General features: G+C 35.5%; 1 protein-coding gene across 1 annotated transcript in view; it reads left to right on the forward strand.

Moving 5' to 3' along the window:
- The first annotated feature begins 6,478 nt into the window (after positions 1-6,478).
- The window catches only part of LOC138698308 (clavesin-2-like), a 61,292-nt gene continuing 52,796 nt past the window's right edge, over positions 6,479-14,974 (forward strand). The window contains exons 1-2 of the mRNA XM_069824129.1: positions 6,479-6,582; positions 13,463-13,622. Coding sequence (XP_069680230.1) covers positions 13,472-13,622 — 151 coding nt within the window. The 5' untranslated portion in view covers positions 6,479-6,582; positions 13,463-13,471. The remainder of the gene's footprint in view (positions 6,583-13,462; positions 13,623-14,974) is intronic.

Consider the following 14,974-nt stretch of genomic DNA (forward strand, 5'->3'; position numbering starts at 1 on the left):
CAGTTCATGTTAAGAGTTGTGACCGGTCCAAATAGATAGAGCAGCTACAGCTAATGTATACCTATGTAAGCACTTGTTTTTGCATTACTGTGGTTGGAATAGTTAAAGTTTAACATTTGTTCAGTGCAGACAAGAATTCAATCAAACATACTACAATGAGTGTGTTGCTGTTCCAAACAATTGTCCCTGAAATATCCTTACCCCCGCAGCCAGTCTTGACCAGTTGGAAAACGGGGTTGGATGCTGTTAATTATTATGCAAAATATTATGGCAAAATAAGGGAGATAACTGATGCAATGGATAGCACAGACAGTTCCGCTGTTGCAGCTGTAAAATCATTGCCTTCTGACCAGCTATTAGAAGATATTCTGTTCATTGATTCTAATTTTAAAATCGTGTCCAAAAGCATCATTCTGTTAGAATCGTCTAAACTACAACTCTCAGAAGCCCTTAATACAGTGGATAAAATATCACAAACCGTTATCCAAAATAACAATTCACTAATTTCAGAAAAAGTGAAATGTAAGTTGAAAAACATTGCTAAAAATTCTGCTTATTCACAAGTTCGTATTATAAACTATCAGATCACGACAAGACGTCTGAAGTTGGTGTACTAGAAATTAGTGACTTCCCGTTCTTCAAATATGCATCTATTATATTTTACCAACATAAAAACTGTTTGAGTGACCATCGGAGGAGGTTCACTTTGCAGTCGCTCAAAATGTGCGTAACTCTTCACTGCAATACACATATTCAAGGATGATGTGAGTATCTTACATTAAATTTTAAGAGGTAATATATCTCACTACAAAATAATTGTGTATTTACATGTTTAGACATTTCCTACTTCAATGATCATTCATTTTATTTCTTGAATGCAGGATACAAGTTTTATTGTAACCGCAGTATACTGCTCAGTGTTTACATCAGAGGCATACTCCATCCTTTGCACGCCCCCTTCTCATACAGTCTATACCGCGTGCGTAGTAAACCTTACGATTCTCGTGGCAATTCCACGAAGTCTAGTAATAAGTGTAAGGGAATGAGAAAGATACAGTAATGAGAGAATGTAAGTATGAAGTATGAATCTAAATTTTAATAGTGTCTACAAACACAAGAACACTAGAAATACATCACACTAACATACGAAAACAAAAACGCACACAAGATCGCATTCTCATTCAGAAAACAGAAATACAACATAGCATACAGAACAGAAAACACACTACAAACACATCTCAACACACAAACAACACAAACAAATAAATACAATCACACAGGCGTATACAAATTAACATGCAATAGTTGCGACAGTTTCTACATAGGACACACAGGCAGATCATTCCAAACTCGATACAAAGAACACATTAAAGCAATGACCAGAGGACACAATTCATCTACATATGCCGAACACCTAACTAATGCTAAGCACACATACAATAACATAAATACAGATATGGAAATCCTACACATACAACCCAAAAACCAAAAGCTCAACACAATAGAACAATATGAAATATACAGACACACTAAAACACACCATGATCAAATTTTCAACAGACAGATCAATTTCAGAACACACACACTATTTGACACCACATTTCAACACTTTTCAACAATCGAACGCACCCACACAACAGGCAGAGAAGTTCTAGCTGACGCCGAGATCTAGTAGGCTCTGAGGATAGTGTGAAGAAGCACCGAAACAGCTGTAAGCCGCACATGCTTACACAATTAACACGAGTAAGATCGTCATTTAATCAATTAGTTATTTATTATAACACTATTTGTTAATATTTGTCTTACTTGAAACATAGAACGTGAGAAACTTTGTCCCTCATTATCGCATATTAAAAGTTAATTGTCGAGAGGGGAGCGTGTGCTGCTTTCAGAAGCTCAGGGGATCCATGACAGCAAAAAATTTGAAAACTCCTGGACTAAACAATGCCATGATGACTTACATTTTCTTGACATGAGTGTCCCTCAGCTTCGAGGACAGAAATTATTTTCATTCTTCCTCTTTCCTCTTCCCCTCCTAAGCACATTTGTGATTACATTTCTTCCTTATGACGCAACCAAAAAACCAAGGACAGCAGAGGCCATTAACACTGAATCGAACTGTACTTGGTATACATTATATTTTATAGCTCAACTGATGAATAAATGATTAGGTTGTTAGGTCTGTAAATTTAAACATCTGATTGCTATGTAGTTCACATTTTTTGTAGAGTCACCACCGTAACTCAGTCGGCAAACTCGCTAGCCTGCTGATCCGGAGCTGTGCTCGGGCTTGGGTTAGATTCCCGTTTGGTCTGATTACCTAGTTGAGTTTTTTCCGAGGTTTTCCTCAACCATAAGGCAAATGCCAGGTAATCTATGGCGAATCCTCGGCCTCACCTCACTACATCACGCCAAAAAATTTAAATCTTGCAACATTTTTACTTGTTCCACATCTTAAAGCTTCAAAGCTAATGTAAGATTATATGGAGTACAATAAGTGAAATGCAACAAAATTTGAGACCGAGTGTGTGAGTTCTTTCGTACTTGAGCTGGCGACACAATGTTTCCAAACTATGTATACTTACAGGTTAATTTTCTAACTAACAATGCACTTAATTATAAGACGTATACTGTACTCCAACCACGAGAAAGTCTCTGCGGAATGAGACGAAGCGGGGTAATATTATGAATGAATGTTGATGTCATAAGATGTCATAAGGTCACACACGCGGGTACTCTTATCTGTATTGGCTAGCTCTCACAGCACAACATTGATACACACATATTTATACAGAATATATACAGAATAAAGAATATAATTACAAACAAATAAGAGAAATAGAAGTAAAATAATACAAACAAAATAAAAAAGGAGATACAGTAGTATTAACAAAATTTGGGACCGAATGAGTAGCGCTCGTGTTCGGTCGCAGTTCAGATATAATATTAATAAGCCTATGAGAGAATATAAAATAAAATAAAATAGGAAATAGAATTTAAAATTACAGTTACAGAAATTACATAATACAATATTAATATAAGAGAAATATAGAAAATAAAAACATAATAAAAATAAATAAGTAAAATAAAATAGGAACTAAAGTTTAAATTACAGCGGCAATGGAATTATATAATATAATATTAACACTAGAGAACAATAATATCGCACGTGAAAAGTAGGGCTATATATTTCAAAATTATAGAATACAAACATAATATAGATTGATTAATTCATACACATAGGCTATAAATTTATTTAATCAAATTATACTACCCTAGTTACATAATTAGATCACGGTTAATCTCCTGGTCTTTTAATCCCTCCATACAGGAAATAACATATCCAGGAGAGCGCATGTTTTTAAACTGACGTTATAACGGTAATATTATCTATCTACTTCGCTCCAATAAATGACGCAATAGTAAGCACATTCCTTTCACGGTTGATCTCCTGGTTGCAGAACAGTACTAGGTTTTTTATTGATTTTAATGTGTTTTAATCTTCACATTCATATCACTTACATCCTGTATAGTTATTCGGTTACTAATTATCACTGTTTTTCCGCTATTGGTAGGCGACGCCTATTTTATGTCGCATAGGTTGTCAGGTAATTTATAATCCTAACTAATTACAATAATTACAAGATGGGTTATAATTTATTTAGAATTTTACTTAACATTAATTTAAGAAGGCTTCCATGTTCAGAAATTTCAGGAATTGAATTATAGAGAGTGCAGCAGTGGGACATGACGGTTTTTAAAGCCCTGCTGTGGGACACTCAAGACGAATTAAAAGACAACACATATACTGGAAGTAATCTAGTACAATACAATTTATCAATGTCTGATTACTTTTTAAAAACATTTTGTAAGTAGCTTTCATGGCAACGAATACATTCCTGCAATCTGCTATGAAAGTTCTGCATAACTCGCCCCACCAAAACAGGTTCGATGGCACTAATTTCGTTCCTTATGCTTTGTTTCAGCTGGATGAGGGAGCGAGGCTTTCTTTTTTTGTATATCAGCATGCTCCATTACATTGGAGTAATACTACATGCTTTACATAAAATATTACAATAATTAGTTACATAATTTATGACATGAGAACAAGATTTTTACAATTTTGATTGAGATCTTGAAATTCTTATAGATAGAAGTGTTGCCTAATTGTACTTCTTCTATTTTAGGTTACCACCATTGTTAATATTATTTCTAATTTCAATTGCTGTTACATTTTGCCAAATTCTATGGATTTTATAAATTTTCTGAAGCTGTTGAGGTATGTTGGTGTGAACTGATCAAAAGGTGGAGGCCAGATTTGACCAGGTTTGCGTATTATACTAGCTCGTAGAATTCTTCTTTCTTTTATCAGTGTGGCACATCTTAATATTATATGGTTGACTGTCTGTTCTTTTAGTCTGCAAGGGCACGTTGGAGTTGGAATAATCTTGAATCTGTGAAGGTGCGATCTTGTTAAGCCATGACCTGTCACAATAGAAGTAAATTCAGCCCCGACAGGTAAATTTATCTTCAGTCTGACTTTAATTGATGGGAAGAATGATTTCGTTATTGCGCCTTTATTTGAGATAGCGAGGCTTGTTGTGACACACCCTACTTTTGACATAACCCCATAGGAAATAATCAGCTGCAGTCAGGTCAGGAAATCTTGGCGGCCAGGCAGTGTCTTCAAATCGAGTATTATTTGTCCTGGAAACATGTTTCGGAGACAGTTCATTGAACTACGAACAGTATGCGCTGATTAATTCCTATGGGGTTATCTCAAAAGTAAGGTGTATCGTAGAGGTCTGCATCGGACGTTTTCGCTCGAGCGCCAAGTAGTTGATAGCATAATCCGATAGGTAGCGCACATGCATGATGGGTAAAATTGTCACGAGCGATAAATCCTCGAACGGTATAAGCCGAGCGTAAAGACATTCGTCCTTGTTACAGTGATGAACTGTGTAGTAACATCATAGATGTTTATCATTTCAAAACTTTGCACTGTTTAACTAACCTCTCCATAGTACAACTACAAAACTTGCTTTAAAATGTAATATAAATGTTGTAGGTAAATGTTTCCCCCCCCCCCAAACAGGAGTTATTTTGTTTTTGCCACATCTGATAGATGTTATTGGATGTACATATAATTATTATAAACGGAGAACACAATCACGATAATGCAAGAACTGTATCAAGTTTTCTAGTAATAATAATAATAATAATAATAATAATAATAATAATAATAATAATAATAATAATAATAACAATAATAATAATAGTAATAATAATAATCTCTAATAATTAGTTTATCATTCTTTGCGCCTGTAACAGTTGTGCAGCATGATTATTAATTTTATTATATTTTCTGTGACGTTATCTCTGTACTAATATTGTTATTAATCTACTGCTATATCAATAATATTTTGTAAAACGTTTCTACATTGTCGCAGTATATAGGCGGAACACTATGTATGGGCCTAACATATTATATATGTGGGAAATCAAATATTGAATAATTATTAATTAGCAATAATAACTGTATATCGAAGTTTTTCATACTATTTTATTTATAACTTCATGTTCCTGTTTTGGTACGTTCCATTGACTGTTCCATTAAACGTTTGTCATAAACGCAGAAAATAAAGCCTTATTTTTACCGTGTGAGCAAAACATATGTGTATCTTATCTGTCGCCATCCATACAAGATAAGACATGTTGGTGAGATGACCTTGTACTGTGCTTCTATTTATTACGAGCATATCACGACCGATCGTATCTCACTCGAGGGTGCGACACTCGACCGAGTTCAAGCGAGCGACTTAACTCCAATGCAGCACTCTGGTGTATCGCAACAAGCCTCGCACCATCATCCAGCTGAAACAAAGCATAAGAAACGAAATTAGTGCCATCGAACCTGTTTTCTTGGGGCGAGTTATGGAGAACTTTCATAGCAGATTGCAGGAATGTATTCGTTGCCATGGAAGCTACTTACGAAATTTAGTTTTTAAAAAGTAATTAGACATTAATAAATTGCATTGTACTACATTACTTCCAGTATATGTGTTTTCTTTTAAATCGTGTCCCACAAACAGGGCTATAAAAACCGTCATATTCCACTGTCGCACCCTGTATGTTATATTAATAAATTATCGAAACATTCACTAGCATTTATTACGAATTTTTTCACAAATGCTTCTTAAAAAAATATATAAGTTAAATGTATTACCTGTTTTATGACAGATATCTTAACACTTGCGTTATGAACTGTTGTAGTATAAATTTTATCGGAACTCAATCGTTGGTAACACTGTTCTGTTATTTTTTTTCTCACAAGATCGTCTTTGGACAATATGACCTCATTGAAACGTTTCATAATGAAACATTAGAGCCACGTAGATATGAGAGTAAATTAATGGTTACCGTAATAGAAATCTTAAGTGGAGGTAGAACCGGTTTCTAATTGCGACTTGTAGTTCTGAAGGACCATTCAGCCGGCCAGTTGTAAGTGCTACGTTCGAGAGGAAGGTTAAGGAAAAGAAGACACTTCAGTAGGACAATAAAATACAACTTACATCCTACGAGGTAAGGCAACAGATTTTATAGCCATATTTGCTTTTCCAATCGATTCAACTTTCTCGTTCATTAGTCATATAACCACAATATTTCCATTTTATTTCAAATTTCCACGTTAGACGAACATTTCTTTCAATGACTAGTATGGCTAGATAAATCTATTCAAATACTGATTTGTCGAAATGAAACTTGCGGTGAGCAAAAACGATATTGCGAAAGTTGTTCCGGGTACTTCCTGATTTATTTATATATAATTACTTATTCACATACTTATTATCTATCTATCTATCTATCTATCTATCTATCTATCTATCTATCTATCTATCTATCTATCTATCTATCTATCTATCTATCTATCTATCTATCTATCTATCTATCTATCTATCTATCTATCTATCTATCTATCTATCTATCTATCTATCTATCTATCTATCTATCTATCTATCTATCTATCTATCTATCTATCTATCTATCTATCTATCTATCTATCTATCTATCTATCTATCTATCTATCTATCTATCTATCTATCTATCTATCTATCTATCTATCTATCTATCTATCTATCTATCTATCTATCTATCTATCTATCTATCTATCTATCTATCTATCTATCTATCTATCTATCTATCTATCTATCTATCTATCTATCTATCTATCTATCTATCTATCTATCTATCTATCTATCTATCTATCTATCTATCTATCTATCTATCTATCTATCTATCTATCTATCTATCTACCTACCTACCTACCTACCTACCTACCTACCTACCTACCTATTTATTCATTTATTTATTTATTTCTCTATTTACTTATTTATGCCTTCATTCATTTATGAACTTAATTATATAGCTGTCAATATATTTTTCTGTGTATTTATGTAATTATGTGTTTCATTAATTATTTATTTATTTTATGCACCTACTTATTTATTCAATCACTTATTTGCTCATTTTATTATTCATTTATTTATACATTTCTTCTTATTACCAAGATTCTATTTCAATTAATTAAAATGTGTCTCAGTGAAACGTACAGCAGAGTCCGTATAGGCCAGTTCCTGTCTGACTCTTTTCCAATTCATTGTGGGCTAAAACAAGAAGCTATACTATCACTTTTACTTTTCAACTTTGCTCTGAAATATACCATTAGGAAAGTCCAGGAAAACGGAAAGTGTTTTAAATTGAACGGGTTAAATCGGCCAAATTGTTTGTGCATATGAGTGAATATGTTAGGAATAAAATCCACAAACTATTAGGGAAAACACGGAAATTATACTTGAAGCAAGTAATGAGATAGGTTTGGAAGTAAAACCCGAAAAGATAAAGTATATGATTATTTCTCGTGACCAGAACATTGTACAAAATGAAAATATTAAAATAGAAAATTTGTCTCTTAAAAATGTGGAAAAATTCAAATACCTTGGAATAACAGAACAAATATAAATGACATTCGAGAGGAAATTAAACACATAGTAAATATGGGAAGTGCCTGTTATTATTCGGTTAAGTAATTTTTGTTAATTGATGAACTAGCGGACTTACTCGTGTTAAATATGAAATATCTGTCCGGCTAACAGCTGTTTCAGTGCTTCACGCACCATCATCAGAGCCTACTAGATCGCGGCGTCATCTCGAACTTCTCTGCTTGTTAGCAGGGTGTGTTTTATTGTTGGAAGGTGTTGAATTGTGGAGTCGAATAGTGTGTGTGTACTGAAATTGATCTGTGTGTTGAGGATTTGATCGGGGTGTGTTTTAGTGTGTTTGTATATTTCATATTGTTCCAGTGTGTTGAGTTTTTGGTTCTTGGGTTGTGTGTGTAGGATTTCCATGTCCGTATTTATGTTATTGTATGTATGGTTAGTATTGGTTATGTGATCGGCGTATGTAGATGTATTGTGACCTCTGGTAATAGCTTTAATGTGTTCTTTGTAGCGTGTTTGGAATGATCTGCCTGTCTGTCCTATGTAGAACTTGTCGCAACTATTACATTTGAGTTTGTATACACCTGTGTGGTCGTATTTATTTGTTTGTGTTTTTTGTGTGTTGAGATGTCTTTGCAGTGTGTTTTCTGCTCTGTATGTTATGTTGTATTTCTGTTTCCTGAATGAAGATGCGATCTTATGTGTGCTTTTGTTTTCATATGTTAGTGTGATGTATTTCTTGTGTTCTTGTGTTTGTGTTGTGTTTTGTGTATTTTTGTGTTTGTTAAGTTTTTGTTTTGTCTTCCTTATGATATTGTCTATTATATTTGGATTGTATCCGTTTTCTTGTGCTATGTATTTGATTGTGTTCACTTCTTCATTGTAGTGTTGTTGGTTCATGGGTATGTTGGGTGATCTGTGTACCATTGTCCTAAATGCAGCATGTTTGTGTTGTATGGGTGGTTAGATGTGTTGTGTATGTGTGTGGTGGTGGTGGTTGGTTTTCTGTATATTATGAAGGTGTGTTTGTTGTCGATTTTTGTTATTTTTTTTAGAGTTTATTTTTTACTTTTTCTTCTTTTTTTACTCCTTTTCGTTTTTTTTTCTGTTTTCTGTTTTTCCGTTTCTTAAAGTAGTACGTACACAACACCCATGCCCAAGGCGGGACTCGAACCCACAACCTTTCGGGCCAAGCGATAGAGACATGCCGTGCCTCTACCGCTTGAGCCATCCAGGTCGGCATGTTATGGTGATGTCTAGGAAATTTATGGAGTTGTTGTTTTCAAGTTCTAGTGTATATTGAAGTTTTGGGTGTAATTTGTTTATGTATTGGTGTAGTTTGTGTATTTGTCTTTTGTTTCCTTTGTATAGTAGAGTAACCTGGGGCAAAAGTCCGCACTTTTCAGACAAAAGTCGATTTCTCTCAATATAATTAAATTTTTGATCCTATTTTTGTCCTGACACATGCTATGTGTTTATGCTACAACATGGCAAAGTAACATTCATATATTATGTATCTAATAGTTGCTATTAAATTATAATGAGTTTGTGGTAAAATAGGACTTTTACCCCATGCACGGGGCAAAAGTCCTGTCCATAAGGGGCAAGGGTCCGAATCTAAAAATTATTTTCAATTACTTTAAAGTATTATAATAATTTGTCCCAATGGTTATAACCCAGTGGAATTATATTTTCTGAACAAACAAATCAGTGATAGTGTTAATTAGATTAATAAATTTGGTATTTTTATTATAATTAAATCAAACAAAAATACGAATTATTGAAAAAATACACTTTCTAATCAGTAGTCCAATCCAAATGAAGGCGATGCTGAGTTATGATACTGTTCACTGCTGTAAATATTTAAAGCACAAAGGATTTAAGTTTCTTCATTAACAAATTATACAGTTGAATACTAAACACTAGCACAAATCACAGATAAAACGTCCTCCTTCATAGGAAGTGCACTTTTCGTGCCACCACTCTTCGCAAGAGTCACATTTTATCCAGTCTTCTGTGGGAGGATCCTCATAATCCATGTCGCACCCAGGACAAATTGTTTTTTCAGATGACTCAGGTTTCTTGCTTTTCTCTTTCTTCTCTTTGGTGCCGGTCTTGAAAGTCAATTTCCTATTGGCAACATTAACTTTACTATTCCTCTCCATTTCGAGTGCAGTCTTATGCGGCGTTGAAGTCAGTACAGTAGACTTCTTCCCTTTCCCCATTCTTTTCCTCTTGAATTCTACCTTTGGAACAGGAATTATTTCCGAGGGTGAATACTGCGTTCCTTCACGGTTCTCTGATGATCCACAGGGTGAATACTCACGTTCTTGCACATCTGTTTTGCTGGCCTTGCTAACTCCAGATGTTGACGGTTGTGGTGGCTGCTGCTCGTTATGTGATCCAATGTCATCGCATGATGCAGAAGGGGAAATGGACCTCTGGTCAGTTACCTCCGAAGGAAGAAAGTCTTCCTCGCCAAATTTCAAGCGATCCATGGGCACAATACCACAAACTTCGAACGCTTTGACAGCCTTCTCCGCCGTACTGTTTTTGAGATATGCTTTGCCAAACAGCTGAGCGACTTGAAACTGAGTTATGACCCTGCCTGGGTTACTCATCATCCACTGGTCACAATATGTGCTATAAAAGTCTTTAAGGGACTTGAAATAACATCTGTCAAGCGGCTGCATCTTGTGGCTGCTGTGTGGTGGAAGACTCAGAAGATGAATACTGTTCTCTCTGCAATACTGGACATTCTCTAGTGTTATGTGTGAAGTATGATTGTCTAAAATCAGTAGCACAAGTTTGTTAGTAGTTGCTCCAACATGATTCTGGAAGTGACGTAGCCATTTAACAAAGAGTTCACAGTTGATATAGCCTGAGTCTGATATAAACATCACCGAGCCCGGTGGAGCCCCATTCATTAGCTCTTCTTTTTCCCGCTTTCTGGGGAAAATTAATGCTGGGGGGACGTAGTTCCCAGAAGCGTTCATACAACAAACTGCAGTCACCAGTTGGCCCCTCTCTGCAGATGATACCTTTCCCACAGCTCGTTTCCCTTTTGTAGTGACAATTTTTGGGGCTTTGTTGGGTACTGTTGTAATCCCAGTTTCATCCATATTGTAGATCTGGGTAGGAGAGAATTTATATTTCCCTTGCAATTCTGTGAGATTATTAAAAAACAAGTCACATTGCACGCGATTGAAGCCCATTATTCGAGCGACGCTAGTTTTCTGTGGGAGCCTTAGAGATAAATTGTTCCTTTTTAAGAAATTGATTGCCCAATCAACTCCTGCCATTTGAGTCTCGTTGTTGAATGGGTGATTTATTTTGTTGAGTTGAACATATTTAAATGCTAGACTGCGCAAAGATGATAGTGTCAGTCCATAGAACATGTCACTAAGCAAGTTACAATGCTGTGCAAGTTCCATTTCCTGTTCTTGATTTAGAATGCATTTGAACCTTCCTAGCGCTGAAACACCTGTACCTTTCTTGAGTCTTTTCCGCAGTGTTGACTCATCAATACCAAAATGCTCGGCGACTTTCCTTTTGGACATGCCACTAGCAATTTTTTCTTGTGCCTCAGCAAGCATTTCTGATGTTACTGGTTTGCGATCTGATTTTCTTTTATAGTCTCTGAAAATAAATAAATAAATAAATAAATAAATAAATAAATTAATTAATTAATTAATTAATTAATTAATTCATTCATTCATTCATTAAATGATTAAATTTTAAACCGATAACGCAAACAAGAATAAGGATTTTCGTTTGGCAGTTGGGGCAAAAGTCCGCACCAGGACTCTTGCCCCATCTAAGATGCGGGCTCTTGCCCCAACCTTGGAAAATGCATGTTCTGATCTGTGCTGCCATCGCACGGGCAACTAAGGAACCTTCAAGTAACGCTACATGTACCTTATACTGACTCTTTTCATATCCCTTACAATAGTTTGTATACACATTATTACTTATAATGTTAACACGTTTCCAGAAACGTTAAATATAACATCAACAGTATGTAAATTGAAACTTACCTCATTGTTCAGACAATTTGCACACGAATTGAAGCAAACTATGTCAGCACAACGGCAACCATGACACCTTCAAAACCACCATACAGTAGTGGCAACTTAACAACTCGAAGACAGAGAAAGCGATAATAGGACTCTTACCCCATGCGGACTTTTGCCCCAGGTTACTCTATGAGTATATCGTCTACATATCTGTGCCAGTATATTATGTTGTCTGCATTCTTGTTGTGTTCATTGTTGAGTATGTATGTTTGTTCTATGTTGTGTAAAAATATCTCTGCTAGTATGCTGGATATGGGTGATTCCATTGTCAATCCTTCTGTTTGGCTGTAGTATTTGTTGTTGTGTGTGAAATAGTTTTGCTTTGTTATGATGTCTGTGATTTCGATGATTTCTTCGATGTATTCTTGTGGTGTGTTGTTATCTGTGAGCATTTGTTTTAGTATCTGTAATGTGTCTTGTATTGGTATATTAGTGTATAAGTTGGTGATATCGAATGATGCTAATGTTGCACTGTGTGGTATGTGTTGTTGTTTTGTATTGTTGACGAGGTCTATAGTGTTCTTTATTGTTGTCTGTTCCCTGAATTTTATGTTCTTTCTGATGATTTTGTCCATGTGTGTGGCTAGTTTGTGTGCTGGTGCCTGTCTGTAGTTGATTAGGGGTCTGATAGGTATGTTTTCTTTGTGTATTTTGGGTAGTGCATTGAGTTTAGGTGCTGCTGGTTTGATTGGTTTGAGTTGGTGTTTTATGTTGTGTGGTATTACGTGTTTGCTTTTGTTGATTGTGTTTTTTATTGTGTTGTGGTATTGTGTGGTGGGATCTTTTCGAGTTCTGTGATGTTGTTTTGTTTAAAGTATGTTTCTATTTTGTTGTGTAAGTCTTGTTTGTGTAGTATCACTGTGCAATTGCCTTTGTCTGCTTTTTTGAAAATGAGGTTATGTTGTTGCTAAAACATATTTGGTTAAGTTTCTTCCCCTCTATCTGAACAGCGAAGTCCAACCGTTAGATAAAGATGTCTTATAGATGGTAAAATTGCTGTACTACAGAAAGCAGTAAATGCGGGCTGAGATTAATGCAGAAAACAACTGCAGTAAGAGAACAGAATTTTCAAGAGCAAAAACTATTCCTGACGCAATAAGGTTAATTCATAGGACTTGAAAAATGTTTCGCAAGACATAATAATGAAATGTTTTAAGAATGCAGAATTTCTAGACGAGCAACTACAGCAACAGAAGCAGGAAATACCATTGAAATTATTACAACAGAAGAAAAGCCTGTTATTGAGGATATCTTACTAAGCGAAGAAATAAAACGCCTGCCCGAAGTTTATCGCAATCGACTTCCTAACATTGACACAAATAATGAACTGTCATATTATTCTATATTGATCAATGTATTTTACAATAATGAAATTTCTATCTTCTCTAGGGAACCAAAATGTCAGGACAAGCTCTGAGTCTTGCAACAAAAGAAATTAAGGAAAGAGTTCGCAGTCAGTTTGGTTTGAATGAACAAAGTATGAAAGAAGCTGTACAGATATTGAGAGACTGGCTTGATCTCCAGCCGCATTTACCTCCTCAAGAACCAGGTACGTTGTAATAATTATTCCTAGGTATATTATGTAATGAAGTGAATAATTTCATGGACCAGAATTTTATAAGTACTGGTATCTATACTAGAGTCGTGCAAAACCGGTTACGAAAAATAGAAATGATACATTGCTACAAAACGCCTGGCGCTATAGACAATATGCAAAGCTCTACCGTCTCGTGAAGTGATCCAGTGTTCGGTTTAACGAATGTCCGAGTCTTTCTCGGGTGGACAACTCTGGATCATGAAAGACAGACTTGAACCATCCAGGAGTTTCAGGAATCGTTGCAAGGACACGATTTTATCATTGTGTACCTTTCAATTGATATTTCCTCCTCTCTTCCTATTCATTCATTCATTCATTCATTCATTCATTCATTCATTCATTCATTCATTCATTCATTCATTCATTCACTCAGGTACTGCAATTATTTCCGAATGTCCGAGTCTTTCTCGGGTGGACGGCTCTGAATCATGAAAGACAGACATTGAGCCATCCAGGAGTTTCAGGAATCGTTGCAAGGACGCGATTTTATCATTGTATACCTTTCAATTGGTATTTCCTCCTCTCTTCCTATTCATTAATTCGTTCATTCATTCATTCATTCATTCATTCATTCATTCATTCATTCATTCAGGTACTGCAATTATTTCCGGCGTGACTCCTCCTCATCGCTTAAGCCTTAGGAAGTGAAGGCTCTATAAAGTCTACTGTCCATTACTCAGGAGAAGAAGAGCGGAAAGAATGTGACCTTCTTGACTATCGCTGTTTATTATTATAAACATCGCTCAGATAAGCATCCCAGTATCCAGGTTATTACTCGTGCAGGAAACATGAGTAACAATGCGTATGGAAAATAAAGCTAAGTTGAACAGAAGGAGACCTAATGTTTCCGCTTACTGCAGTACAAATATTGCACGTGTTGTCTTACGTTATCTGTTCACATCCCTTCCTCCTCAGTCCACTCTCGTCTTCTCCTGAGTCACCGACAGTAGGTAGGTAGGTAGGTAGTATCGTTCGCCATTTTTGTTTTTTCGTTATTGAGCTATCACACGAGGAATCTATTTGCCACACAATTAAACATTATCATGTCGTAGCTCCTATGATAATAAATCAAACGCACTGTAATTGAGCGTCCTCGTGTGCTTTATGCGAACGCCAGCGAAAGAACAAAAATGGCGGGCGATTATATTAAGTATTTATCGAGCCTTAGGAAGTGCACTACGTCATCAGTAGCAAATGGTATCTTCAGAAACAACAGATCATGAAACTACAATAATTTTAGCTTGAGAGTGTTTCTATTTTTGTTAATAACTTTTATCTCTTTGTAAATGATTTATTAATGAAAT

This window comes from Periplaneta americana, chromosome 4 (genome assembly GCF_040183065.1).
Source record: "Periplaneta americana isolate PAMFEO1 chromosome 4, P.americana_PAMFEO1_priV1, whole genome shotgun sequence".
NCBI lineage: Eukaryota > Metazoa > Arthropoda > Insecta > Blattodea > Blattidae > Periplaneta > Periplaneta americana.